Source organism: Myxozyma melibiosi (assembly GCF_037950935.1).
Source record: "Myxozyma melibiosi strain Phaff 52-87 chromosome Unknown BZA70scaffold_1, whole genome shotgun sequence".
NCBI classification, from domain to species: domain Eukaryota; kingdom Fungi; phylum Ascomycota; class Lipomycetes; order Lipomycetales; family Lipomycetaceae; genus Myxozyma; species Myxozyma melibiosi.
Genome location: NW_027042915.1, coordinates 431937 through 457337, shown reverse-complemented (window position 1 = coordinate 457337; position 25401 = coordinate 431937). Strand labels below are relative to the sequence as shown.

General features: G+C 51.4%; 9 protein-coding genes across 9 annotated transcripts; 4 read left to right on the top strand and 5 right to left on the bottom strand.

Moving 5' to 3' along the window:
• Positions 1–1362: 1362 nt before the first annotated feature.
• On the top strand, positions 1363–2376 carry BZA70DRAFT_264547 (uncharacterized protein; the record flags this gene model as incomplete). The annotated part of the gene is made up of 1 exon (XM_064910909.1): positions 1363–2376. The coding sequence occupies one exon, from the start codon at positions 1363–1365 to the stop codon at positions 2374–2376; it is 1014 nt and encodes a 337-aa protein (XP_064770189.1).
• Positions 2377–3434: 1058 nt separating this feature from the next.
• BZA70DRAFT_5574 (OPT oligopeptide transporter protein-domain-containing protein) lies at positions 3435–6611 on the top strand. Its single transcript, XM_064915212.1, has 2 exons — positions 3435–4567; positions 4632–6611. Exons 1-2 carry the CDS (start codon positions 3668–3670, stop codon positions 6357–6359), a joined length of 2628 nt encoding a protein of 875 aa, XP_064770188.1. The 5' UTR covers positions 3435–3667; the 3' UTR covers positions 6360–6611.
• A 157-nt stretch (positions 6612–6768) lies between these two features.
• BZA70DRAFT_5525 (transcription factor S-II, central domain-containing protein) lies at positions 6769–8053 on the top strand. The gene is made up of 3 exons (XM_064915203.1): positions 6769–7009; positions 7083–7461; positions 7517–8053. Exons 1-3 carry the CDS (start codon positions 6881–6883, stop codon positions 7939–7941), a joined length of 933 nt encoding a protein of 310 aa, XP_064770187.1. The 5' UTR covers positions 6769–6880; the 3' UTR covers positions 7942–8053.
• A 112-nt stretch (positions 8054–8165) lies between these two features.
• Positions 8166–9697, bottom strand: BZA70DRAFT_233161 (S-adenosyl-L-methionine-dependent methyltransferase; the record flags this gene model as incomplete). Its single annotated transcript, XM_064910251.1, has 2 exons — positions 8166–9412; positions 9487–9697. The coding sequence occupies 2 exons, from the start codon at positions 9695–9697 to the stop codon at positions 8166–8168; spliced, it is 1458 nt and encodes a 485-aa protein (XP_064770186.1).
• A 790-nt stretch (positions 9698–10487) lies between these two features.
• On the bottom strand, positions 10488–18270 carry BZA70DRAFT_270604 (uncharacterized protein). Its single transcript, XM_064911325.1, has 6 exons — positions 17505–18270; positions 16327–17434; positions 15555–16271; positions 12253–15491; positions 10900–12184; positions 10488–10827 (listed from the first exon to the last, which is right to left on the bottom strand). The coding sequence occupies exons 1-6, from the start codon at positions 17884–17886 to the stop codon at positions 10578–10580; spliced, it is 6981 nt and encodes a 2326-aa protein (XP_064770185.1). The 5' UTR covers positions 17887–18270; the 3' UTR covers positions 10488–10577.
• Positions 18271–18386: 116 nt separating this feature from the next.
• BZA70DRAFT_5473 (uncharacterized protein) lies at positions 18387–19023 on the top strand. The gene has a single exon (XM_064915201.1). The coding sequence runs from the start codon at positions 18448–18450 to the stop codon at positions 18910–18912; it is 465 nt and encodes a 154-aa protein (XP_064770184.1). The 5' UTR covers positions 18387–18447; the 3' UTR covers positions 18913–19023.
• A 401-nt stretch (positions 19024–19424) lies between these two features.
• On the bottom strand, positions 19425–21334 carry BZA70DRAFT_5406 (mRNA capping enzyme-domain-containing protein). Its single transcript, XM_064915194.1, has 4 exons — positions 20267–21334; positions 19823–20205; positions 19587–19753; positions 19425–19531 (listed from the first exon to the last, which is right to left on the bottom strand). Exons 1-4 carry the CDS (start codon positions 21143–21145, stop codon positions 19491–19493), a joined length of 1470 nt encoding a protein of 489 aa, XP_064770183.1. The 5' UTR covers positions 21146–21334; the 3' UTR covers positions 19425–19490.
• A 114-nt stretch (positions 21335–21448) lies between these two features.
• On the bottom strand, positions 21449–23957 carry BZA70DRAFT_286525 (uncharacterized protein; the record flags this gene model as incomplete). The annotated part of the gene is made up of 2 exons (XM_064913874.1): positions 21449–23738; positions 23824–23957. The coding sequence occupies 2 exons, from the start codon at positions 23955–23957 to the stop codon at positions 21449–21451; spliced, it is 2424 nt and encodes an 807-aa protein (XP_064770182.1).
• A 186-nt stretch (positions 23958–24143) lies between these two features.
• Positions 24144–25338, bottom strand: BZA70DRAFT_270598 (uncharacterized protein). The gene is made up of 2 exons (XM_064911324.1): positions 24899–25338; positions 24144–24845 (listed from the first exon to the last, which is right to left on the bottom strand). Exons 1-2 carry the CDS (start codon positions 25307–25309, stop codon positions 24297–24299), a joined length of 960 nt encoding a protein of 319 aa, XP_064770181.1. The 5' UTR covers positions 25310–25338; the 3' UTR covers positions 24144–24296.
• Between the last annotated feature and the right edge of the window lie 63 nt (positions 25339–25401).

The window sequence follows — 25401 nt, the reverse complement described above, 5'->3', positions numbered from 1 at the left end:
AAACAATCCCACGCCTCGAAAGACACCTCGTGCTCTCGATGAAGCTCGGGATCAAGATGAAGTCTAGAATTAGCACAGAACCTCTGATTATAAAAATGCTGTCTCCTGCCGTTGTTTTCCTTTCTCTATCCTCACAGATATCTCAATCTCAAACAATAACATGAAACACTCGCTTGCTCTCTGCTCCAGGTTGGTGATGAACTCCTCACCGTCTCTGTTCTGGATGGGTACACCAACTTCGACATTGTCCATGGCAACATCCTCGTCGTCAACGGATCGTCCTCTGGCTTCTACGCTTGCAAGAACACGGGCGATCCCTACTCCTACTCTACCTCGGCCTACCAGGCCATGTTCTACAGCAGCGACGCTCCTTCAGATTGCATTTCCTTTACAATCGAGTACGTCCTTGTCGGACAATCCGCCAAGAACTCCAGCGCCACATACTCCAACTCGACCACCAACGCGACCTCCACTTCTGTTCCTATCGCTACTTACACCGGTGGTGCTGGCATGCTCAAGGCCAGTGCCGCTTTGACCGTCGGTGTTGTTGGCGCTGCTTTGGCTCTCGTCCTCTAAGTTGTTGACGCAGATGGCAGAAAAGCGCTTGGTTTTGGATGCAGCTGCTCGTCAGATTTTGAGTCTTGGAGATAAGACCTAATCACTCTTGACAGTCACTGCCCCCAAAGATTTGTATGGAGGTAGATGTATCATCATCGTCATCATCATTTGTATAAAGGGAGGAGTACCAGGGACAACGTAAATATGGCGTTATTAGGGAACAGATTGTAACTTTTAAGTAATGGAAATCATACAGAAGATATAGAAAATTCAGAAGAAACATATAAACGATCAAAGTCGAAATCGAGGCCTAGAATCAATCGGAAGATTTAGCTGGATAGGACAGTAGATTTCGCTGGTCCAGATGCATTCGATTTGAAAAGCAATAGGTTTATTGAATTGCGAGTCTACTTCATTTAGTAGATGGATATTATCTAAGTGAGTCAAGTATTCCAGACACATGCAGAGACAGTGATCTCGAAGAGGCTGTGTCCAGCATACGCAGCACGTTGTGCTTTCATCTTCAACTGCTTACGTCCCCTCCAACTCTGCGTATGTCTTCAAACCCGCAAAACCACATGTATTTACGTTTTCCTGAATACCTCTCGTACGAGACTATTTTAGTCTACTGCGACACTAGATCACAGCTGGCGCAGCTATTTGTCCTTTTATAAGTGAGGGCCCTAGGCGGTAGAGCTCGCGATGGGTTGATACTTGATCTCGACCCGCGCATATTTATATCTCTTCTGGGCTGATTATTCCTTTTCCTTTTTTTTTGGCAAACTTGTTCATACACAGTGCAGAATGGTAGGTTACTCTGCTTGTGATAATGCGTGCTGCTGCGCAGTGTCAGCTAACAGCTCTCAGTCTCTATACTCAACCAACTCCAACGACGTCGCAAGCACTACCACCGACTCCCCTCTGATGGGCGAGCATACCGCCACCGGCGACCTCCCAATGAGAGACACCCAGCACTCTCCAGACATGCTTCCCATGCTCGAGAGGGATCTGGGAGAGCAGAGTCTTCCGATGCGACATAAGCTTTGCCAAAGTGATGGAAGTGACCGTCCTATGCTTGAGAAAAGTTTGGGTGAGCAAAGTCTCCCCATGAGACATATGCAAGGCGGCAGTGACAGCAGCAACTTTCCCTTGCTGAAGAAGGACCTGAGTGATGCAAATCTTCCTATGCGACAGAAGCAGAGACAAAGTGATGGTATCCACACTTCCATGTTCAAGAAAGACATGAGCGATCGAAGTCTTCCTGTGAGGCATAAGCAAAGCCTCAGCAGCGGTAGTATTCCTACTCACCACGAATCCCCGGAAACTCCTCAGCTGGTCAGCGACTTCACGACCGATAATCTTCCCATGCGCGACGTGCCGTTCGCACCAATGGACCTGCCTATGCTCGAGAAAGAATTTGCCGCTGACGCTCCAATGCCAAATAAACCCATCCCTGACTCCGGCTTTGACACCGACATGGACGCTAAAGCTCCCATGCTCGCCAAGCCTATGACCAGCACCAGCTTCGACACAGATCTGGAGAAAGGAGCTTCAAGCGACGAAGTTCTCTATAGTGCAGTCCGACCCAGCAAACCGCCATCGACGGTAGAGTCAACAAAAGCCTCCTCGTTCAAGATCCAGCGACGGGGTTGGGGTCCATTTGTTTTGTTTCAAAGAAAACTATCACAAAGAAAACTAATTTCCCCAACTCCAAACGACGAATCTGTGGATTGTCGGTGTTTGCGTTTAGTTGTGTTATTGCAGGTATTGTTATCGTTCTTGTCGTTGCTCTGGGCGCGGGGCATGGAGCTGGATTAAAAAAGGACGATTGAGATGCAGATGTAGACTGTGGTATAGCATTATTCAAACAGAAATAGAATGTCAGACGTGGGAATAATTTGGGGGCTTAGTGACTGCCAGTCAGATGACAGAAGAAAATGTGATATTTGAATATATTGTGATAGTCAAAACATAACAGTAAATTCAAGAGTTCTTCTTCTTCCCGATTCCAGCCATTAAGCACTGTTGGTCTATAAATCTACCTTTGAATACCTGAGGAAGTGCAAAGGCAGGAAAATGCGGAGGAGCGGTGAACTACGAGATTAAAACTCAGAGCTCAGTCGGAACTTGCCACAGGCTCTGATTTCTTCAAAAGTCCTGCCACTCACCAATATCAGTCGAACGATACTAACGATGTTTGCGGTTGGCAGGAAATCTATAATACAGGTTGCTTGTTGTTCTTGTAATTTCTTACAGCATGAAAATTCACAGGGAAGAGTATTGAACTGGGTGAGAAAACTCGGTGCCGATGCCCATCGCTGACTGAGTTTACTGTGTGCATCTGAGCTCACTGCTGCTTCTCCACACTTATCCTCTCAGTGACCACCAACATCAACAAATGCAGCTCGTCCACCTCTTGAGTGCTTTCAATCAGTATCTTGGTTTGAAGGAGTACCACTTTAATGCCAGTCACCGATTGGCTGACGACTTCCCGGCAGTTGACTGGCATTCGAGACAGTTTGCACCGCAGGCCGCACCGCTAACTCCGTCGCGTCTGTGACTATTCTGGCGTCTTGGACCAGTGTCAGCCAGATCTGACAAGTGCGGTAGGCCGGAATGCTTTGGTGGATTTGATACTACCATGTTCTGTTCTGTTCAGTCATTATCGTTATAGGTGTGTTGATACTCTTGTCTGCGCGTGCACGACCCTGTCAGCTCCGCAGTCTCCTCCTCCGCAACCCCACCTGCTCGGACCAGTTTTTAATCAGCGCCTTGAATTTTTGGTCTATCTTATCGCCTGTATTACCCCTGCGGCACTCCCGTCCCGCCGTTGCGCGTGCGCACCTCCTGTTCCCGCTGATCTAAACCCTGTTATCTGGCACCCGTCATATTATTTCTTTTTTCTCCGGCACTATACACTGTCGCTATCGGATGGCTTATCTTTGGGGTCCTCTCATTGTCTAGGCCTGGTGGTAGTGTCAGGATATATATATTGTGCCTCTCGCCTCCACAATGCACTCCACGCCCCACAGTGAACCCCAAGAGTGTCTTGGTACTTGATCTTCTCTAGCTATACTTTAGTCGTGATCGTCACTGTACTCCATCGCCAATGGATAGCTTCACTGAAAAGAAGGATGCCGTCATCTCCTCGGAGCGAGAGATCACCGCCGAGTTCACCTCGTACACGAACGAGAAGAACGATGTCTACGTCTCGACGTCCTCGCCATCCGAGCAGCCCTCGCTCAGCGACTTGGAGCGCGAGCGCTTCACCAGCCGAATCATGGAGTCCAAGGAGCTTGAGGATATTGGAGCCAGCACGACGCAGCTTGAGTTCTTGTTGTCAAAGCTACATATCCTCTCGCTTGACGAATGTGTCGAGGAACTGCGTACTGCCGCGGATTATCATCGTGACGACTACAACTATCCGATTGACACGCGCGAGAAAATCAGTCGGTTGCTTGAAGGAGCAATGGCGTACGGTCAGGGTCAGGAGATTTATGAGATGGATCTTCGCCTTGAGGCTACGCTCAATCGATTCAATTCTCCTTATCCAGAAGTACGTGCTGTCACCGACCCGACTGACGACAAATCTCTAGCCGTCGAGACTCCTCGCGCGTACTTCCTCGGCCTATTTTGGGTTGTCGTCGGGTCCTTCATCAACGAAGTCTTTCTCACTCGCCAACCCTCTCTTTCCATCAAGTCCGCCGTCTTCCAGATCCTCGTCTACCCGGGCGGTAAGCTCCTCGAGCGCATACTGCCTGATAAGACGTACTACTTCCGTGGCCGCAAATTCGCTCTAAACCCAGGACCATGGTCTTACAAAGAGCAGATGTTTGCGACAATCATGATCAACGCCGGCGCAAACTTTGCAAACGTCGAGAATCATACGCTTGTGTATAAGCTGCCGCAGTTCTTTGCGCAGACGTGGGTGAATTTCGGGTTTATGTTTGTCGCGAATGTGTCGACTCAGTTCTTTGGTTTTGGAGTTGCTGGTATTTTGAGACGCTGGGTTAGTTCTTACTTTTGGCTTTCAAATAATTACGAGAAGGCGCTAACTCGCTGTACTCTTCCAGGTCATTTATGAGAAGAAAGCTGTCTGGCCGACGATGTTGCCTACTCTTACTCTGAACAGAGTTCTTCTCCAACCAGAAGAGAAGCATAGTATTCATGGCTGGACGATCTCTCGATACCGCTTCTTCTGGTACGTCTTGGCGGCTAGTTTTGTGTACTTTTGGCTGCCGGATTTTCTGTTCACCGCTTTGTCGACCTTCAACTGGATGACCTGGATCGCTCCTGATAACAAAATCCTGGCGCTCATCACGGGATCCAAAACCGGCATGGGCTTCAACCCCATTCCGACTTTCGACTGGACTGTGATCAATTACTCCGGTCCTCTCACAAAGCCGTTTTTCTCCAGCGCGAATCAATTTGCTGGTGTTTTGTTTGGTGCTTTTCTGATCATTGGTATGGTGTGGAAGAACTACAAGTGGACTGGATACATGCCGATGAATACCTCGACCGTTTACGCAAACAACGGCTTGAAGTACAACATGACACGGATCACAGACGCGAACAGCCGTCTGGACGAGAAGGCTTATCGCGCGTACTCTGCGCCGTACTTCACCGCCGGAAATCTGCTTCGCGAGGGTTCTTCCTACTGCATGGTCACTCTGAGTTTCACCTCGATCTTGCTGTCAGACCACAGACTTTTGTATAACTCGCTGAAGGGATTCGTCAAGTCGCTTAAGAACTGGCGGGTCAATAAGCTAGGCAAAACGTCGAGTTTTGAGGATTTCAATGATCCTCTGTCGCTCATGATCCGCGAGTACGAAGAGGTGCCGGACTGGTGGTTCCTCGTCATTTTACTAGTCTCGCTAGTCTTTGGAATCATCCTCTTTGAAGTCTACCCAGTCGTCGCACCTGTGTGGGTCTTGTTTGCCGTTTTTGGAATTTCGATCTTGCTGCTGATCCCTTCGACTGTTATTTACTCGGTTACGGGATACCAGGTCGCGTTCAACGATCTCATGGTCTTGCTCGGTGGTTACTTCGTTCCTGGATCGGGAATCGGAAATATCATCGGTCGACTATATGGCTGGAATATTGACGAGCAGGCGGAATCTTTTGTCTCGGACCTGAAACTTGCGCACTACGCCAAGCTTCCGCCGCGAGCGGTCTTTAGAGGACAAGTTATCGCGACCGCAGTCAACTGTCTCGTAACGATTGGTGGAATCCATGTTGTCCTTGGCCTTAACCGCATCTGCTATTCTGATCAGCCTGATAAGTTTGTGTGTGCGTATCCAAACAGTATCTACAACACCAGTTTGTTCTACGGACTCGTGGGCCCTGACAGAGTGTTTGCGATGTACCCTGGACTCAAGTACTGCTTCCTTGCCGGCGTTGTGATTGGTCTTGTGTACTACCCCTTGCAGCGCTACTTCCCGCGTGTGTTTAGATCAATCCATCCGGTGGTCGTCCTCTCGGGCGTGTATGTCTACGGCCAGTCCTACAACCTCTCCTACTACACCATGGGCTTCTGGTTCGCGCTCTACTTCATGTACTTTGTGCGTCGCAGATACCTAAACTGGTGGACAAAGTACGTCTACGTCCTCACCTCCGGTCTCACAGCCGGTACAGCGTTCTCAGCCATCATCATCTTTGGCGCTATCAGCTACACAGGCACGTCGGTGAAATGGTGGGGGACTACGGTGTCGACTGCCGGTATCGACGCGGTATCGACGACGACTCTGTACGATATGCCGGAGTCGGGCACGTTTGGCTTGAGTGTTGGGGAGTTCCAGTGAGTTGTTCGATATGATACTCACAGAGTCTGTTTATTTGCTATTTCCACTGTTTGTTTGCTATTTCCACTGTTTATTTGCTATATCTACTGTTTAATTTGCTATTTCCAAGAATGAAGAATATTGTAGCCAGTGGTTCGCAGTTGAAAATCCATACAAATCATCCACCTAAAATTAGCTAATAAATGACGTAACGTAACTTTGCTGCTCATCGCGAAACCAATCATCCGGCAAACTCTCAGACTTTCTCTCCGCGTCCACATAAAAGTCGACAGTCGCGTCCATTGAGCGAGCAGCATCGAGATATATTCTGATTGTTCTTATATCAGCCAGAGCTCTTGTTTAAGTACTGTACAAGGCTGCTTGACGCATTTGTTGCTCATTGAATTCTCTTGCTCCGTTTCCCCGCGCCTATTCGGTACACCAATCGACATCGAGCGTCAGCTCCCAGCTATTCCATTTACTTGACATAAATCACCGAGCAGCATTTTGCGGGGTGAAAAAGAAGACATACAACTTGCGGCATGAGTATAGACGTGAAAGAGATTAAGGCGCTGATGGGCGGCCTTGAGAAGGCAGCTTCGCCGGCTACGATTATTGATATCTTGGGACAATTGAAAGCTGGAGTGAAGCCGACAGAGAAGTTGCTGCGGGTGTGTATCCTTCTCGCGATTGCTTGAAGCTGCTGGGTTGAACTCTTGAGCTAACTTGACTGATGGTTTGTAGGAAACCAAACTCGGTATCGCAGTCAACAAACTACGCTCCCATCCCGACAAAAAAGTCTCAGAGCTGGTAAAGTCAATAATCAAGAAATGGAAAGACGAAGTCACAGCGCAAAAGGCGCCCAAGCACGCTGGCAGTGCACAGCCTTCTTCGTCTGTAGGATCAACGCGCGCGCCCACGACTTCCGCGTCGCCAGATTCGACCGCCGCGGCCACGGCTGCGCCGGAAGCGGTGCCGTCGCGGCCAAAGGTTCAGAGATTGCCTAATGGACAGCTTAGAGATGTCAAGACTGATTCGGTGTCGACGGAGATTTATCCTGATAAGGTGCGGAATAGTTGTGTGACGGTGACATACAATGCTCTTGCCAGTGACTCTGATGCCCGTAAGTGTATCTCCTCTTATTCCCATCTGTTGTACGTATACTAAATTCTATGCAGACTCCGACGTGATTCTCGCGTGCTCAAAGCAGATCGAACAAGTCGTGTTCACAAACGAAAAAGGCACAACACCCACCTACCGCTCCAAAATGCGCTCCCTCTTCCTCAACCTCAAAGACTCGAAAAACCCCTCCCTGCGCGCGCGCGTCGTGTCCGGCGAAATCAGCGCCGAAAGACTATACCGCATGTCTCCGCAGGAAATGGCCTCGGAGGAACTGAAAAACGAAATCAAGAGACTGGAACAGAAAAACCTGTTCAACGCGCAGGGCGCAAAGGAAGAGCGCGCAATCACGGACCGCTTCACGTGCGGGAAGTGCAAGCAGAAAAAAGTGTCGTACTATCAGATGCAGACGAGAAGTGCGGACGAACCGCTTACTACTTTTTGCACGTGCGAAAATTGCGGAAATCGCTGGAAGTTCTCGTAGATTTACGCGGGTGGGTATGGTTTTTTCTCTTGTATATTTTATTTGTTTGTGGTTTAAAGTCCCATGGTGCAGTGCTTCTTTTTCATCTTTGCGTGATTGTATTCTAGTTTTTCTTATACTATATTTTGTTTACACTAATGGAACAGAATATTTTGACATTAACCGCGAGATTGAAAGTCAAACGCAGTTGATCATTTCAAGTCGTATATTACAATTCATTCTATCTATGTACACAAAAACGCTGCATTCTGATAAAAATCCAGCATCGGATTATCCCCATCCTTCGTCATCGTCTTTTCCAACACCGCCCACTGCTCCAAAAACGCACTGTGCGTCTCGACAGTCGCCACGCGTCCCACAATCTTCGTATACAACGCCGCCGCCAGCTCAAAGTCCGTCGGGAAAAGAATATCAAAGTAACCCTGCAAGACCATGTAGGTGTCTACCGTGATCATCTTCTTGTTGAGCAGGACTTGCACGACGGGGGAGTTGTAGCCTGGGATTGAGTTTGGGAGACTGGTGAAGTCGGAAGCTAGAAGGCGATGTTCTGGGAACTTGGTCTTCAACACCTCGAGAAACTGCAGATACCGCGTGGGGATGAATTCAGGAACCGTGAGATCATGCGCGAGCGGATGCAACCACGTCCGCAGTTTACGACGGAATTTGCTCTTGGACAGCGGATGGCCCTTTAATTTGGACAAGTCTAGATCGGGGAATAACTCCTTTCTGAGAGTGAGGAATTTCTCGGCCCAGGGATCAAGCTCGGGTGAGAAATGCTCTTGGAAATCTCCGGTCTCGTCCACGACGACATATCCCTGATGCGGCTTGTTCGTCTCGTGGTCGTATCTGATTGAATCATGAGCGAAATTATCAAAGACTTCAAGAGCGATGAAGAAGCACGGCTCGGGGACTTTGGTATCCCAGTCGAAAATCGACTTGTTGATAATCCGAACGTGATCCGAGAATCCTTGCCGATCAATCTTGTCTTGTAACGCACGCGCTGCCTGTTTTGCCGCCAAGGTTTCGGAAATTTCAATGATGTTGTACCGCGTTCGCTCGTAGACATCTGGGTGCGTCTCACGGATATAGTCGAGGATGTTCAGCATCAGCGTTCCGTTACCACCTCCAACTTCGTAGATCACAAGGTCATTGTATGGATACAGCGTAATCAAGTAATTAAGCAGCAGATAACGCGCAATAGCCTGTCCATAAAACGGCTGGAACAGCTCAGTAGGCGTATGCCACAGCTGCGGCAGTTCCGGAGACTTGTCCGGGTCCTGAGCCGGGCGCGCTTCGCCGGGCCTGATTTTGGTGTTTGAGGTGAGCATGTTGTCGTATTTTTTGTAGGTCCGTGACCATCGATTGACAAAGTCGTCGGTGTTTTTGATGTCACCGTAGTCGAAGGGTTTATCGGGAGAGTAGATAGTTGCCTGTCGAGCGAAGTAGCCGTAGGCGGGATTGTATAGCGAGTCTGAGAGTCGTTAGTATACATATCACACCGGAAGGTATAGCGGTGAACTCCTTCAAAACTTAGCAAATACATACCATCGATGAAATCCCGAGTGAGCATGCTCAATTTCCGTGGTCGGGTCGTGGTTTCCTTCATACCCGACAAAGCAGCCAGCTTTGAGCTCGTAACCGTAGGATACTTCTTAAACACCTCATAATCATTCTCATTCGCAAAGTACAGGTACGAATACGGTCGCACACTATAATCGTAGTTGATGATAGTCTTCTTATCCTTACTCTTATCCATCAGAGAATCATCAACCATCTGATCCCGCGTGGGCTCGCTGAGCGACGCACCGCGGTTGCCGGTCCGCGAAGTGGCGCGTAAAGCGTTAGATGACTTCGCCGACGTGGCAACTGCCGCCGGGGGTGGTCGATACAGCTTCGATTTGCGTGCGGGCGGAGTTGCTTTCTCTGCTTTGGCTTCAGGCTCTTGCGACGCTAGCTTCACTTTGATTGGAATTTTGTCAGAGAACGGGGTCGGACGGGAGGTCTCTATATCTGCTTGTTTCGGCGGTTGTTTCTTCTTTGCTGATAAGCCATTGGTATTGCTGAATTGCCGAACACCCGCGCCATTACGCAAAGCGAAATCTGAACTGCTCTTCGTCGACGCTAGAGGACCGGAGAGAGTCCTGGACCAAGCTGCGCACACACCATACCAAACGGCAGCTCTTTGCTGCGGTATCCTTCGTAAGTTTTTCATTCTATAGATGCTGATCTTTGTTAATCCGCCATCCTACCAAACACGAACAACCCACAGTCTTTGAAATAAAGACCTCCTCCGCGCAAACCAAGATACAACAAGCACTTACTCAAGACTACCGTAATAAACACACAATTGAAAAACTTCATTAACCAACTATGCATCCCATATCGGTCCACTGTCAACAATCCCTTGTGCCGTGTCCTATTACGTCTCTCTTTTGCCCTCGGATGTCGTGAACCTCTACGAAGTTTCAAGAGTCGTGATTTTATCGCGGTGGTTGCTGTTACCCGGTTAGCCCGCTTCCCGCTTAAGATCACGTGATGCTTTTATTGCCTGTTTTGACTATTGCCTTAAAGAGACAGAAGCGACTATATATCAATTGTGTATATTTCTTCTCTACATTTCAAATATCATACCAGCTCTAGCAATACACATCTCGATCACTCTCCATACCCTCTACTATCTCCTCGAGCACTTTCCTGCCAGTCATATTCTCAAACAACTCGGTATCGATAGTGTCTCGCGTGAAGAACCTCCAGATCTTCACCTCTTTAGTCTGGCCATACCGCACCGCTCGTCCAATCGCTTGGGTCTCCCGCGCACGGTAGGAGTCGACAGTGTTGCTCAATAGCGGAGACAGGAATATAATGTGGTTGGCGACCGTGAGGTTTCTGGTTTGCAATAGTTAGTATTTTAGTAGCTTCCGTAGTCGAGGATATGTTGGTGGTACAAGGAGTACTTACGCTCCACTCGCGCTCTCATCGGCAACGTTCAAAAGCAAAACTTTGCACGTGCTCTCCACCTGCTGAAACTGCTCGAGCTGCTTACTTCGGTTATGCGCCGATCCCGAAATCACCATAAAGTCGATCCCACGATCCTCCAGCAACAACTTTGCAGTCTCCATCAAAGCCTCGAACTGTACAAACAGCAACACCCTGTCGTCGGCTGGGATCTCAGACTCGATCAAATCAGCGAGATCCTCCATCTTTGAGCCAAAGATCTGGTTTTCTGAACTCACCAGGCGATCTTTGGCGCCAATAGTGTCCGCCATGACTGTATTGTTTCTGTTTGTCAGCGAAGCACAGCCCTCGCCTATAAAACACTCTTCCCTCATAGCCGCCGCCGAGACGCAGTCTGAACATCCCATGTGTCCACATGATGAGATTATAGTGATCTGACTGCGATCCTTGATCTTTCGGTCGCACCCCAGACATGTGACTTCGACATCACCGGACGCCATCACGGTCAACAGGTTTTCGAAATACATCAATGCCCGCTTCCGCTGCAGATACTCTTTGGCTAGTCGATGAATCAGGTGCACGCGCTCATCGAGCACAAACTCAAGCTCGTCCACCGGAAGCTCAATGTCCGCACTTGCAGCCGAACCACGCTTGTACTGCTCCATCTTCTTCGCAGCTGCCCGCTTTGCTTCCTCGACAATGTTCTCGATCTTGATCGCGACTGTTGCGTCCCCCAACGACCCAAGCCTCTGCTTCCAAGTCATATACTTATCCGGACTCCGGTGGTGGAACTTCATCAGCGCATAAACCATCTCCTCTGCCTTCACACACTCGCGATACAAATCCCGCTTGCACTCATCAAGCTGGCGTTTTCGAATAACCACAATACTCTCACACTCACCGATATCTTTCTTGCTTTCCTGCTGCTGATAGTCATCCCCAAGATAAACCTTCAGATCGAAGTGAGACGCGCACTTCAGCAGCGCTTCTTCAGCAGTCGCAGAGTCGCCGAGAGACTGATTAAGCCTCTGCTCGCGATCAGAGTCGCCTTTCTGGCGCTTCTTCATCCGCATGTCTAGGAGTTGGAGGAAATGCTTCAGTTCGAGATAGATTGCGCCTTCGGCCATGGTCAGACTGACCATCTTCAGTTTCTCCGTCTTTAAAATTTCATCGATATCAGCCGTATTTTGCCGCGCGTATTTTGTGAGAAATGCCTGCGCGATTTGGTTCCGGTGCGCGTGCCAGTTCAGAGATCTCATCTCTCGATACGAGTGGAATCTTTCCACCGCTAAATCATACACAGTCATGTTAGTGGGCAAAGCCATACCATAACAAGAATGACAAAATAAAACTCACCCGTCTGATCTCGCTTGCGCTTCTTCATAGTATCAGAGTTTCCTTCGTTATCGTCATCAATACCAAGATGTATGCCCAAAAACGAAGCAATGCTCTTAACCGAAGAAAAATCCGACAACGGCGGAGTTCCAGACAAAATCCACCTCTTCTCAGCTGAGATATGCTGAATCATCTCAAGAACCGCACCGTCGAGATACGTGTACTCATCAATGATAACCCGGTTGAACCTAAACATCTCAAACAACGGAGCCTTCATCTTTTTCCAATCCCTCTTCGTCGCTTGCGACTTGAGACAGAATGGATCCTGCACTAACCTCTGGGCACGTTCCTTGTTCAGATCCTTTTTCTTGGAGCCACTCTTTGAGTTCCGTTGCTGAAGCTTAGCTCCTTTCAGTCTCTTTGAATTTTCAATCGACGTCACCTCGTCTTTCAAAGTCTCTTCAAACGACTTGCGCGCGTGATCCAGCATCGCAGTCGCGCCGTCTTTAACCAAGATCTCAGTTTGTGTCTTTAAAATCTCCAACGCGCGCTCGTACCGGAACGCAAACTCGCGGCTGCCGTTCTTGGTAACAGGGATCGAGGGCACGCCCGCAAGGCAGGCTAGGTTCAGGTGATAGTTGACTGAATCGAATATTGACGACGCGGCAACGATGACGTCGGTCTTCATGAAATCCTCAATCGAGTACTTGTTCAGTGAGTTTAGCCCACTGAGCTGGATGATGTCGAATTCATTAAACGTGAACTTTTGAAACTCTGCTACCCATTGCTGAATTAGATGTCCAGGAATCAGAATCAAGGTCGCCTTGATCTGAATCTGGCCATCAACAACCCGCCTCTCAGGGCTCGTCACCCTCTCATCCGCAGCTGCAGCATCCTGGGTGCAACTAATCAAACCAATCGAGATCGCAGTCTTGCCATACCCAACCTCGTCCGCCAAAACGCCGCCGCGCACAGTCACTTCTCTCTCGACCTTTCCCTCTGCGCGCCATCCGATCGGCTCAAGAATGCACTCCACGATTTCCTCCTCAGTGAACGTGCCTGCTGCCTCGGTCTCCATATAATTCATCCACGCCAACGACCGAAGTTGCTCAGGCCGAAGCTTGTTTCGCGGATTCCATACAGGCGGCTGCGCGCACGGCGTATCCTCTCTATTCGACTGCAGCACAAACTTGCACTGCGGAAGAACCTGCAACGCCTCAAACTCGGTATCAATCCTCCACGAGAGCTTCAGAGCCGAAGTCGGGTTCATCGAGGGCGGGAACCGCGCGACACCGCGGTGCAGGAGCGCGCCGCAGTTGAGCCCGATCCTCATCATCGCGTTATCCGCATCGATCTTGATCTCGGTCGTGAACGGCTCCGGACGGCGTTTGAGCGCGTACTCAAACTTGCTTGCCTGGCCGATATCTTCTTGGATTATTATTCCCTTTTGTCCGCTGACGAGCTGGAATGTGGGTACGAGCGGTGCACACCGGTCGCAGTGCTTGCTTTCGGCCGCGGTCTCGACTACCGACCATGTTTGCATCATCGGCATCTTGCGCGCACGCTCGGTTATCCATCTCAAGTCCTTGAACACGCCACGGGCATGGATATTATCGACCACGAACCAGTCTCCCGTCGCAGCCTTTTCCCAAAGCTCTTCGTCAATCTCGGCGACTTTCACACTCTCGTCATCCCGAGGAATCTCAGCGTAGAGCAGCGTGGTCGAGTGCTCGCAGTTTTCGTGATCTACCGCGAGGCTATCTTTATCGCTTGGCTGCATCACAACAGGAGCCTTTGGAGGACGATGCGGAGCGATGGTCGAGCCGGGGACGGGAATCCAGAGGCCGCTCATGGTCGCCTCAACGTTGACGTTATCGTTATCGGTGTACGGATGCCACTCAGGACTCAGCTTGGCAATAGTAATCCTCGATTCCTGGTATTCAAGCCGGCGATTATCGCGAGCAAAGACGGCGTGATCTAGGGTAGGATTCCGGCACCGCGAGGGATCGAAAAACAGACTGATCCCGCTCTCACTCTTGTAGAGCTGATCTTTTGCTGTCCCGCATTTTGGGAGAGCATGGTACACCCCAGAGATATCCTCCATGTACTTGGAAACAGGCACAGCTTCAACTCGAAGACTCTCATACTGCTGCATGCCCGCATACTTCCCCTGCAGACCGAGACGGTCCTGCCATGCCGGAACTGTACGCTGCTCGCCATCGACCTCGTTCCCGTCGATAACGACGGTGAATGACGTGAAGACGGGTAAATGCAACTCCCACTGATCATCCTCTTGGGTTTTCCAGTTATTGAGCTTCATTCGTGCAATCGGGCTTTCCAGCATCGACCTAATCTTACTATTCGCAGGCTCGTTCTTGTCCGGGATGGCGTATAGAAGCCATTCTGGATCCGGGCCGAGACTGAGCTCGGCCTTTGCAGCAAGAGAGGAAAAAGTGACGATCCAAATGTCTTGTCGGCGAATGTCGGTAAAGCGGAGCTCAGAGCTGATAGCCTTGGTTGTGCTCGTTTTATACGCGGTCCACAGAGCATCATCGACTTTCACGCCTTCCGGGATGAGACTATCCAAACCGTCTGCGTCGATACCATCGACAACGATACGCATCGGAAGCGAGTCTTTGATCATTTTCTCGACCTCTCTTGGCGGTAAACGGTCAGAAGTGTCGACAATCTTATATAAATGCTCGGGTTTGCCTCCACAAGCAGTGCAGGAAGAAAACCCGCACTTCTCGCAGACTTGGATCGGACTGGAGGATATCGCGTGCCGTCCTTCGCAGATGCACATGCGTCTGGACTTTTTGCAAAGTTCTACAAGCTCAGCAAACGTGCGATCCTCGAAATCGGCAAAATCGATGGCCGACCGCGCGAGTCTATCCTGGCCGATGAAAATCGGGCGCGGGATCCTCTCGTCGTCGTCATCGCCAATTCGCTTGTTTGACAGCGGATTCGCGTATTCCTTGACTAGAAGTTTAGAGCCCAGCGTGAGCGCGGTGAGAATGCATGTGCCGACTACTATTGTCGTCATTGCGTTTCCCGCCAGATCGAAGAGGTTGTCCTCTGTTTCGCGCGTGAGGTAGAGTTCGTCTATAGGAAGGCCTTGCATTGAGAGTGCCTCAAGACCGATCATTGGTCCTCCGCGGTTCGTGATGAAGGCGATTGTCGAGGGCGTAATGCAGGCGGCTATGCCGGTTATACGGGCGGAAATAGTTCGATCGACGTTCTGGGAAAGGTTCCAAATCTCACTTTGCACCTTTGTTAATAAATAGATAGATCAAAGGGTGGGATGGAAAAAAGACGACTCTTACGCTTTGAATGCAGGATCGACGTCAGCCTGCGCGGCTCTCAAGAACGTGATATCGATAAGATCGCGAACCCGGTTAACCTGATTCGCTCCAAACTCCTTCCACCACGTATCAACAAACTGACAAGACCCGCTCTCGTCCCACGACGTGAACGGTCGCTTGAAGCCGAGCTGCTCTTTATACCGTGCCTTTGAATGGCGTTGTTCGCAGCGATCCCAGTCAATGCGGCCTCGGGTAGGACCCATATTCTCTTTTGCCATCTTTGTTCGGACGGCCAGAACGCGCGGGTCGTCGCTGTGAAGCATGAAAGCTTCAAACGAGCTTGAGGCGGGGCGTTTCAGACTCTGTACTTTCTTGGCCCATTCGTTTGCAAGACCGCTATGTCCCTTTTTGAACGCACAGAGATAGACGCGGTTACGGGTGTGGGGGATGTAGTAGTCTTTCGAATCAAGCTTGACGCTCTGGGCATCATAGCCCATTTCCTCGAAATGACCAACGATATCTGTCCAAGGAGCGCCGCATACGTTCTCGAGGACGACGATCGTGGGATTGTGCTTGGTGACGTAGCGACACATGCCTCGGTAGGTTCTGCCGGACTCTCCTTGGTCTTCGAGCGTCTTTTTCAGATTGTTGAGAGTGGAGAAGTCGACGCACGATGTTCCGGCGATCAGGATATCGATGTCGCCCGGGACGGTGACCATCGATCCATAGGCGGTCATTCTACATGATTGAAGTCTTAGTGACGGAAGCATGACTGTAATAGGAGGTGACTCACGCTTCGTCCTCTCCAAGCTCGACAACATCTCTAAACAACACAGGCGGTTTAAAATTCCGCTCAATATAAGCCTGCTTGAACGGCTCAATCTCGCACGAAAACGCGTGGTCAAACTCGAGATCGAGGCCCATCTTCTGCTTCGCCGTCCGCGCAATCATCCGCAGCGCCAGCAGCGGCGACTCTGTGCCCGAGCACATTGTCGCAACGCGGAGTTTACGACCGGCGAGCTGCTCTGTGATTTTGTGGATCTCGGGGTATCGCGAGACGAGGTCTTTGAACATGTCGTAGATACTGCTGATCGGAGGGTCTTCAGAGTCTTCGACTGACTGACCCTTGCGCGTGAGGAACTCGTTCGTATACTCTGCCGCTTTGGGCGTCGGTTTTCCGGACAGCGAAGCTCTGCTCTTGCGTGCTGCGGCCTTTGCGGAAACTTCGGCTACAACATCAGAGTCGTACTCGTCCTCCTCCCCAAAAATCCCGCTCTCCTCATCACTATCGACCAGCTCATCAAGCAAATAGTCGTCGTCATCCGCGAGCGCCGAGAGCTGGATCTCATCGAAATCCGAGTCTTCCTCCTCGTGCTTTCTCGCTCGCTTGGGTTTAGATGATGACTTTTGCTTTTTCGACCGTTTGGAACCTGAGTGCGCGGTATCCTCATCCTCGGCCTCGCTGCTGCTGCTGACGTAGAACGCTGATGAGTTTTGAATGCTGATCGAAGCCCTTGCTGCCGCAGACCGTCGGCTTCGAGACGGAGGGGCAGGTACGACTATTGGTTCTTCGAACGCGTCGTCGCTGTCATATGATGTTTTCTCCGTGCTAGTAGATGGAGTGATCCCTCGTGCTGACTTTACACGAGTAGAAGCCTCGTCAAAGAGTTGTCCGGCATGCGACCAGAGATAGAGGTCGTCTTCGTCGGGAGCAGGTGAGGTTCCAGTGGTGTTTGAGTCAATGGTGGGAGGAGTAGACGATGAGGATTTGTCGAGAGCTGTAGTAGTTGAAGACCGGGTTTTTTTGGCGCGAGGTTTGCGGATTGTCGTGGTTACGGTCGACGAGTGGGCGGGCGGTGCGTCTGGTGTCGAGTTGCCGTTGATCGTGAGTGCGTCTGCAGCTATGTAGATCGAGCGCGTTAATAACAATTGCACAAGCAATCAAAGACAATCAGGAAAGATAGTAATTACCGGAGTTTAGAGTGATCCTGCGCACGATCTCCTTCTCCATCATCTTCAACGAGTAACTCTTGCTATCCTCATCATAAGTCAACACGCGCACCCGCTGCATTGTCCCCCGCCGAGCCTGCACCTTCTCGCCATCCGCCGCCGACCTCAATTTGACCGACGCAACAACCAAATCGTCAAACGCCCTCAAAACAAACTCATTCTTCTCATTCAACACCAGCTTGTTAATGCGCTGCGGCTCCGTCGTCGTCTCGTCATGCGGTTCGTTCCCGCGCAACCGGGACGACGATCGGCGGCGTTTGTCGGGATCGGGACTGAGTCGCAGCCAGCGGTCGAGATGCGCGTCGGCTGAGAGTTTTTTGCTTTCGGTTTTGGATCGGGCCATTGGTGGTGATGGAATGAGATGGATGAGGTGAAGTAGACACGCGTGCTAATCTCTCTCCCGCAGACAATTCCACTGCACTTCTTTCCAAACACAAAAGTAATAGAAGATCAAGACTCAGCAGCGCTCAATCACCACAGCTCCAGACTCAATCAGCTCAAAAACAGGTCTCTAAAGCAGCTCTGCGCGTGCGTCGATAGGAGAACAGCAATCTCGCAGCTGTTCTGAGTCTGGAAGCCTCGAGCTCGGCTGCAGAAGTGCGCAATGTTGTGGCTTCTCGACGCGTCGCACTCTGAATACCCGGTTTGGCTTATTTGCGCTGCTGGTTGATTTGAGACTGTTTTTTGTTTTTAAAATACGAAATAACTTGTAAGAAATATGAATGACTTTTGATAATAAAGAATAAACACAGACAACATACAAAAGACACAGAACACCGCTCTTCAACCTCTTTCTGTAGGGTTTTCCCCAACTCACCTGTGATGACAAAAAAACCCTGACCAGCAGCCCACCTCACCGCCCTCCTCTCTTCCCCAAACCACCCCCCACAGATCTCCTCCGACCATGGAAGTCCGGCAACGCAAACCAGGAAGCGGCAGACCAAAGGGCTCGAAGAACAAGGCGAAACCGCCGGGAACAGAGCCGCGGCCGCGGAAACCCGGCAGCGGAAGACCAAAGGGCTCGAAAAACAAAACAACGCTCGCGGCCGCGGCGGCGGCGGCGGCGGCGGCTGTTGCTGCGGTGTCGGCGTCGGCGTCGGGTGGAGCAGGTGCTGGGAATGCGGATAACGCTGCGGGTGTGAATGTCGGTGTCCGTGGCGGTGCCGGAGTGCGGACAGATCCCGCGTCGGGAACAGCTGCGTCTCAAGCCAGCAGCGCATCAGTCGCCTCCTCGTCGATTGTGAACGCAACTCCGCGGGTGGTGAACGGCAGCAGCAGTAGCAGCACCAGCCAGGGCATCTCGAAAGGACGCGGACGACCGCCGGGGAGCAGGAACAAGAGCACGATGGCAATCTCCTCGCAGCTGTAGCAGTTGCAGTGCATCGCCCACCTTTTACGCTTAGATCCGAAATCGCCAGAGTGGATCAGGTGGACGACAAATACCTCCTTTGGCTGATACTCCGCGGTTATGAGTATCCCAGCCTTTTACAGCATTCTGCCTGACTCTGACAAAGTCAATTATTGGCATAGAGTGGACCACAGCCAGATCAATTTGCAGCTCAGCGTCGACTATCATCTCTTGCACGCAGTATGATTTCAACACAGTTTCTGTCAATATACCTACTGCAGTTATTTCGGTCCGAGCGGTTCACAAGTCAACTTAAGAGCACCAACAGCTGTACTCTCACCATCAACTCCGGAACCCCTCCTCACATCCACATCAAGACGCGTCCAGCGCTCAGCGCGAGACAGATAGTCCCGGAAATCACGAATCTTGATCGAGGGCATACGAGTTTGACTCTGTGGATCGAATAACTTTTATCTACTTTTATATCGTGTCTATCATGTTTATAATTCGTAAATATTCAAAATAGTGATACAGTTACAATACACGCTCCATCTTCACTTTTTTTATCTTATGCATCAAACTAGCCGAGCATCTACTCATCAACCCGCCAACTTCTCAAACGCAAACGCAAGGTAAAATCCTAAACCTCATCAGCTCATCTACCTTCACTCATAGAAACAAAAAAAGATACACACCTGCCGCTTCGCGCTGGTCGCCTTCGATTCCAAACGTTCCGTCGCTTTTGACGACGTCCATGCGTTTAGCTATATCGAACAACTCCGGGTGCTCGCTCGTCTCGTCTTCGAATACTTCGTGGAATCCTTTTCTATACACCAGTTCAAGTTTATAGTCTTCCGCCATACTATATGCACAAAAGAAAGGTCAGCTACAGCTTCTCAGTAAGCACAACTCAACGAAAAAAGAAACATACGCTCTAAACACCTCAAACGGAACAACATATTCCGGAACATCCTCCACCGCGTCCTCCAAAAAAAACGAGTACCGATGCCCGAACGGCGGCCTAAACATCCCGTCCCTAGGCGGATCATTAAAAAACCTCACCCGGTAAACCGAATTCCCCCACTCCTTCTCCCCCGGCGGAAGTTTTTGGATATGCTCGACGATCGCGTCCGACGACGGGATCGTGCCGATGAACTTGCCGCCTCGGCGCAGAGAACGCGACACGTTCTCGAGCATCTGTCGCGCTTTGGCTTCGGTTTCGAACGCATAGTGCATGCAGAATTGCATTGTTACCACGTCCACTGGGAACACGGCCTGATACATGTCGCGTGGGATATGTGCCGTCAGCGGCATCTACATCAACTTGTTAGAATATCTCCTCCACAATCTCCTATAAATCTGGAAGAAAACACACGCTGAAGGCATCCCCCGCCATAAACTCCGCCCAAAACCTCTTCCTCCTCATCTTCCGAAACCGATCCTCAGCCTGCCGAACACTCACGTCCGCGATATCGATCCCGACATACCCTCTGATCCCCGCGATATCCCACTTGAGCAGATCGCCGCCCTTGCCGCATCCCATATCCAGCACGACGTCGTCGCGCCGCGCAAACCGCTTGATGATCACGGATTTGATAAAGTTGTTGAACGACTTGAGTTTGATGATTGGCGAGCTCTGGCGCGCGGACACGCCCATGTCCGGACGCGCGTTGTAGTGCTGCCGGACGACGGAGTCAACTGACCGCCGCTGGATCTCCTGCGCTGCTGCTGCTTCGTACGTCCTCGACCTCGAGAAACCAGTCTGCTCCCCTCGTCTTTCCTGCTCGTTCCTACTACCTGTATTCCCCCGCTGCTGCTGGTGCTGCTCCCGCTGCTGTGAAGGCGGCGGCCTCCTCGCTGCAGCAGACGGCCGCTTCAATTTCCGCGGCGGCGACCGCGGCGGCGATTTCGGCTCTGCGGGAGGTTCGTCTTGTGTCTTTGCTGGTTTCCCGGGCGCGGTGATTGTGGATGAGGCCGACGGTGATGATGAGTGCTCGTTTATCCTTCTTTTGATTCCTTTCGTCTCTGTTTTCGACTGCGATGCTGCATCGACTTGTTTCTTCTCGCTGGCTGCTGCATCACCTTGTGTCTTCTCAGCTGTAGCCAACAATTGCTCACTCTTCTCCTCCTTCACAACCTCACTCTTCTCACCTCCGTCCTCCTTCACCTCCGACGCCGGCGCCTCGCCCGTCATCAACGCCATCAACGCCTCGGCCGCCGCGTTGCTATCCGAATTGCGATCCGCGGGCATCATGCCTTGTTCTTGCAGTCAAGAGATGTGTATCGGTGAAGACTCAAGTAGATCGCAGGCAAAGAGAAAGAGCGAGGATGAATGCAGGCGGCGAGGTGGTGGGGTCTGATGTGTGACTGGGAGAGGTGAAAGTTTAACTGTCTCAGATTTCAACTACTACTTCCATCAACAATATCAAATACTTATATCAATGTAAATAGTAGTTGTTATAATGTAATGTTATAATGTAACAATGTCTAATCTACCGCTACTTTTCATCCTCCTCAGAAAACATACATTTACATAAACTCAACCATCATCCTCGTTTTACGTCCCCTCAACCTTCTTCTCATTCAGCAAATCCTTCAACTTCTCCGCACTACTCGCCTCCTTCAACCGCAATAGATACGACACCCCCTTATTATCCGGCAGGAAATCCACAATCCGCACGTTATTCCCCGTCGTCGTGTAATCCACCCCCTTCCGCAGCAGCACGTTCAGAATAACCCGCCCGCTGCCTTCAGCGCGTACTATGATCCGCGACTTCTTCGTCGTCTGGTGCTGAAGCAATTTGTACGTCCCCAGCCCGATCGCGACGTATCCATCCTTCGCCTCGGCCTTGTTGCCGTTCTCGGCCTTGATGTCCGCGGCTTTCTTGTACTCAAACACTTTTGTCCGCCCGCTCATCGCAATGTCTTCTTCTTCCTCCCCCGCCCCTTTCTCCTGCGACAAATCAACCTGCGGCTCCGCAGCCGCTGCATCCTCATCCCCGCCCTCTGCACTCGCCTCCGCGGCCTTGGCAGGCGCGGCAGGCGCTCCACCAAACGAAAACGCAGGAGCAGCAGGTGCACTAGACGTAAACGAGAACGCCGGCGCAGCACCCGAACTCGCCTTCTCACCGTTGCTGCTGCCGTTATTAGTGTTCTTACCATTATTTGACGAAAACAACGAAAACCCAAGATTCGGCGCCGGCGCCGCGCTTCCTGCCGCCGCGCTGCCGAACCCGCCAAAACCACCAAAGGTAGGCGTGCTCGACTGCGCCGGCTTGGTCGGTGAGCTTTTCTCGGGGCCGTCAGAAGACGATGAAACTGATGCAGAAGGGGTGCCGAACTTGATGCCTTTCTCTGGCGACCAGGTGTTGTTTGCAAACGCGCTAGGCGTCGTAGCTGAAAACACTGGTGTGCTGCTACCTGTGCCTTCGGGCTTGGACTGCATGAACGAAAAGACGGGGGGTTTGGCCGGCGTCGACACCTCCTCTTTCTTCTCCTCCTCTGCCTTCTTCTCACCAGCTTCTGCAGGCGCAGGCGTAGACGCAGCCGGAACGTTAAACTTGAACGGCGACGAACTAGCATTCCCACCAAACGCACTTCCCGAACCCAACGAGAACGTGCTCGATCCATTCGACGCCGACGCAGCGCCCAGACTCGAGATCTTGAGCGGAGACCCGCTCACAGCCGGCTCTGAATCCTTCGGAGGCGGCGTCTTCTCCTTGCTGCTGCTGTTGCTAGGAGTGCCGAACGAGGCTTTGAATGGGGATGGCGCGATAGTCGATGCTGGTTTGCTGCTGTCGAATTTGAATATGGGCGTGCTGTTGTTTTCTTCTGCTGCTGTCTCTTCCTTCTTCTCTTCCTCCTTCTTCTCGGCAGCGGCAGGAGTACCAAACGAGAACGGCGCCGGAGCAGCCGACGATCCAAACGAGAACTTTGGCGGTTCAGAGGTCTTTGCGGGGCTCTTTGCTGGAGAACCAAACGAGAATTTAGGAGCTTCAGCCTTTTTATCTTCAGTCTTGTTCTTCTCTTCAGCCTTGTCTGCAGTCTCTGATTTGCTCGGGACGCCAAAGTTAAACGCAGGAGGAGCAGCAGGCTTGCTAGTCTCTGCAGCGCTGCTGCCAAAGGAAAAGGCAGGCTTGTTCTCAGCAGCCTTAATCTCAGCAGCAGGAGCAGGCGTAGTCGAAGGAGCACCAAACGAGATCGGACCCGACGGCGCAGCATTCCCCCAAGCAAACCCACCATTAGCAGGAGCCTTCGCCTCCTCCTTCGCCGGCTCCTCGTCTTTAAGCTTTGCAAACTCTTCCTCCTGCTTTGCCGCCTCTTCGGTTTCCTTGAGGATGCGGGTAAAGTATGTGCTGTAAGACGAGACGGTCTTTGTCAGATCTGCGAGCGGGTCTTTCTCGATCGCGGAGACGACCGAGGTCTTGAAGGATTCGTTGAGCGCGCGGATCTTGAGGAACTTGACGTATTCGGTCGACTTGAACGGGCCGTCTGCGGGCTTTTCTTTTGCGCTCTTTTCTTTCGCGGCGGGGGTAGCTGCGGGAGCTGCGGGAGCTGCAGGAGCAGGGGTTGGAGTCGCGGCCGATCCGTTGAAGGAGAAGGCAGGAGCGGGAGCGGGAGTGGCAGGTTTCGCGTCGTTGTTTCCGAACGAGAACGCGGGCTTTGCAGGCGATGCCAGGAAGCTGAATGGTTTGGAGGCGTCAGCTGCAGCAGGCGCAGGTGCAGGAGCAGATGCACGGATCGGTGAGTCGACGCTGGAGAAAGGGTTGGATGGAGGAGGAGGAGGTCGAGCGAATGGGCTGCCGGCGGAGGAAGCAGCAGCCTTGCGAGATCGGGGCATTGCTATTCTGAAGAAAGCGTTAGAGTAATTACAATATAACAAACAAATAGACATAGAATAACAATAGCAGAACAAATATAGAGAATACACACTTTCTACCCGCGAGCACCTGCGGACTAGCAATCTTCGCAGGGTCAGGCGGTCCATGACGGTCGTCGTCCTCCTCGTCCGGATGCTGGAATTCTCCTTCACTGGTGAGATAAGTGTCGGGCCGTCGCTTTGACATTTCTTTCTCTTTTCTCTGTAAATTGCTCAAGTGAAGTGGGAGTTGGAGAAGTAATGTCTTTGGTGGTTTGATGTGGTCGACGATGTTTTGATTCTCACCGAGTTTTCAGTTACCCGGTGGAAGTCACGTGTGATCAACCTGTGATAGTAGAGTACTTTAGTGCTTAGGATGATGAAGTAATAGCAGTTTATTCAGTAGTGTATAATTATATTGAAGTATAACAGTTCAGTAATGTATAGAGGTTCTGTATAAGTCTCAGAGCTTTTGTAGGTCTCTAGGTGGGTAGTAATGTACATAACAAAGCTGCCTTCACCGCTACTCTCTACTCGATCTACACATCTAAGGAGCGCAGTAGGCACCGTCGACGATGATGTCGGCGCCAGAAGTATACGTGCTGGCATCAGAGGCAAGATACAGGTACGCACCGACGAGCTCGCGGGGATCGCCCTCGCGGCCCATGGGGATGAGCTTCCACCACTTCTCCTTGGTCTCGTGGGGGATAAAGTCGGAGATCTCGGTCATCATGTAACCGGGGGAGACGGTGTTGACGCGAGCAAAGCCGGACCACTCGACGGCGAGCGAGCGCGAGAGGTGGAGGACGCCGGCCTTGGCGGCGTTGTAGCAGGCCTGCATCTGGGGGATGTTGACGATGTGGCCGGACATGGAGGCGGTGAAGACGAGGGAGCCGTGGCCCTGCTTCTTGAAGATCTGGCCGGTGTACTTTGCGGTGTAGTAGGCGCCGTTGAGGTCGGTGTTGACGACCTTGTGCCAGTGGTCGTCGTTCTCGGGGTCGATCATGGGGCCCTGGGTCCAGGGGATGCCGGCGTTGGCGATCTGGATGTCGAGGGCGCCAAAGTCCTCGTAGATCTGCTTGATGGTTGCTTCGACCTAGACGACTATTAGAGAGAGTAATGTAGATGATAAAGATAGAATGGACACACCTCCTTGGAGTTGTCGATGGCACACTTGTAGGCCTTGCAACGGACGCCAAAGTCGGCTTCGATCTTCTTTGCCTTTTCGATGGCGGAGGGGTTTCCATGGTACCAGATGGCGATGTCCGCACCGGCGGAGGCAAAGCCACGGGCGACCTCGAGGCCGATGCCGGAGGAGGAGCCGGTGATGGAGGCGACCTTTCCTTTGAGGGAGAAGAGGTCCAGGATCGGGGTCGAGACGGTTTTGGGGGTAGGGACGGGGAGGGGGGAGAGGTCTGTAGCGTAGGTGGAGGCCATTGTTGTTGACGAAGGAGTAGAAGAAGTAGAAGGAGTAGAAGTAGGTGTAGAAGAAGAAGAAGGAGATATAGAGGAAGAGGAAGAGGAAGAGGAAGAAGTGGAGGAGAGGCGGTATTTAAGCATCCCCGGTCGGAAGCAGCGGACGAGTGACGTCAGAGGTCTTCGGGAAGCAGTAAACATAGCGGAGAGCAGGAGATAGTGAGTAAAAGAGAATA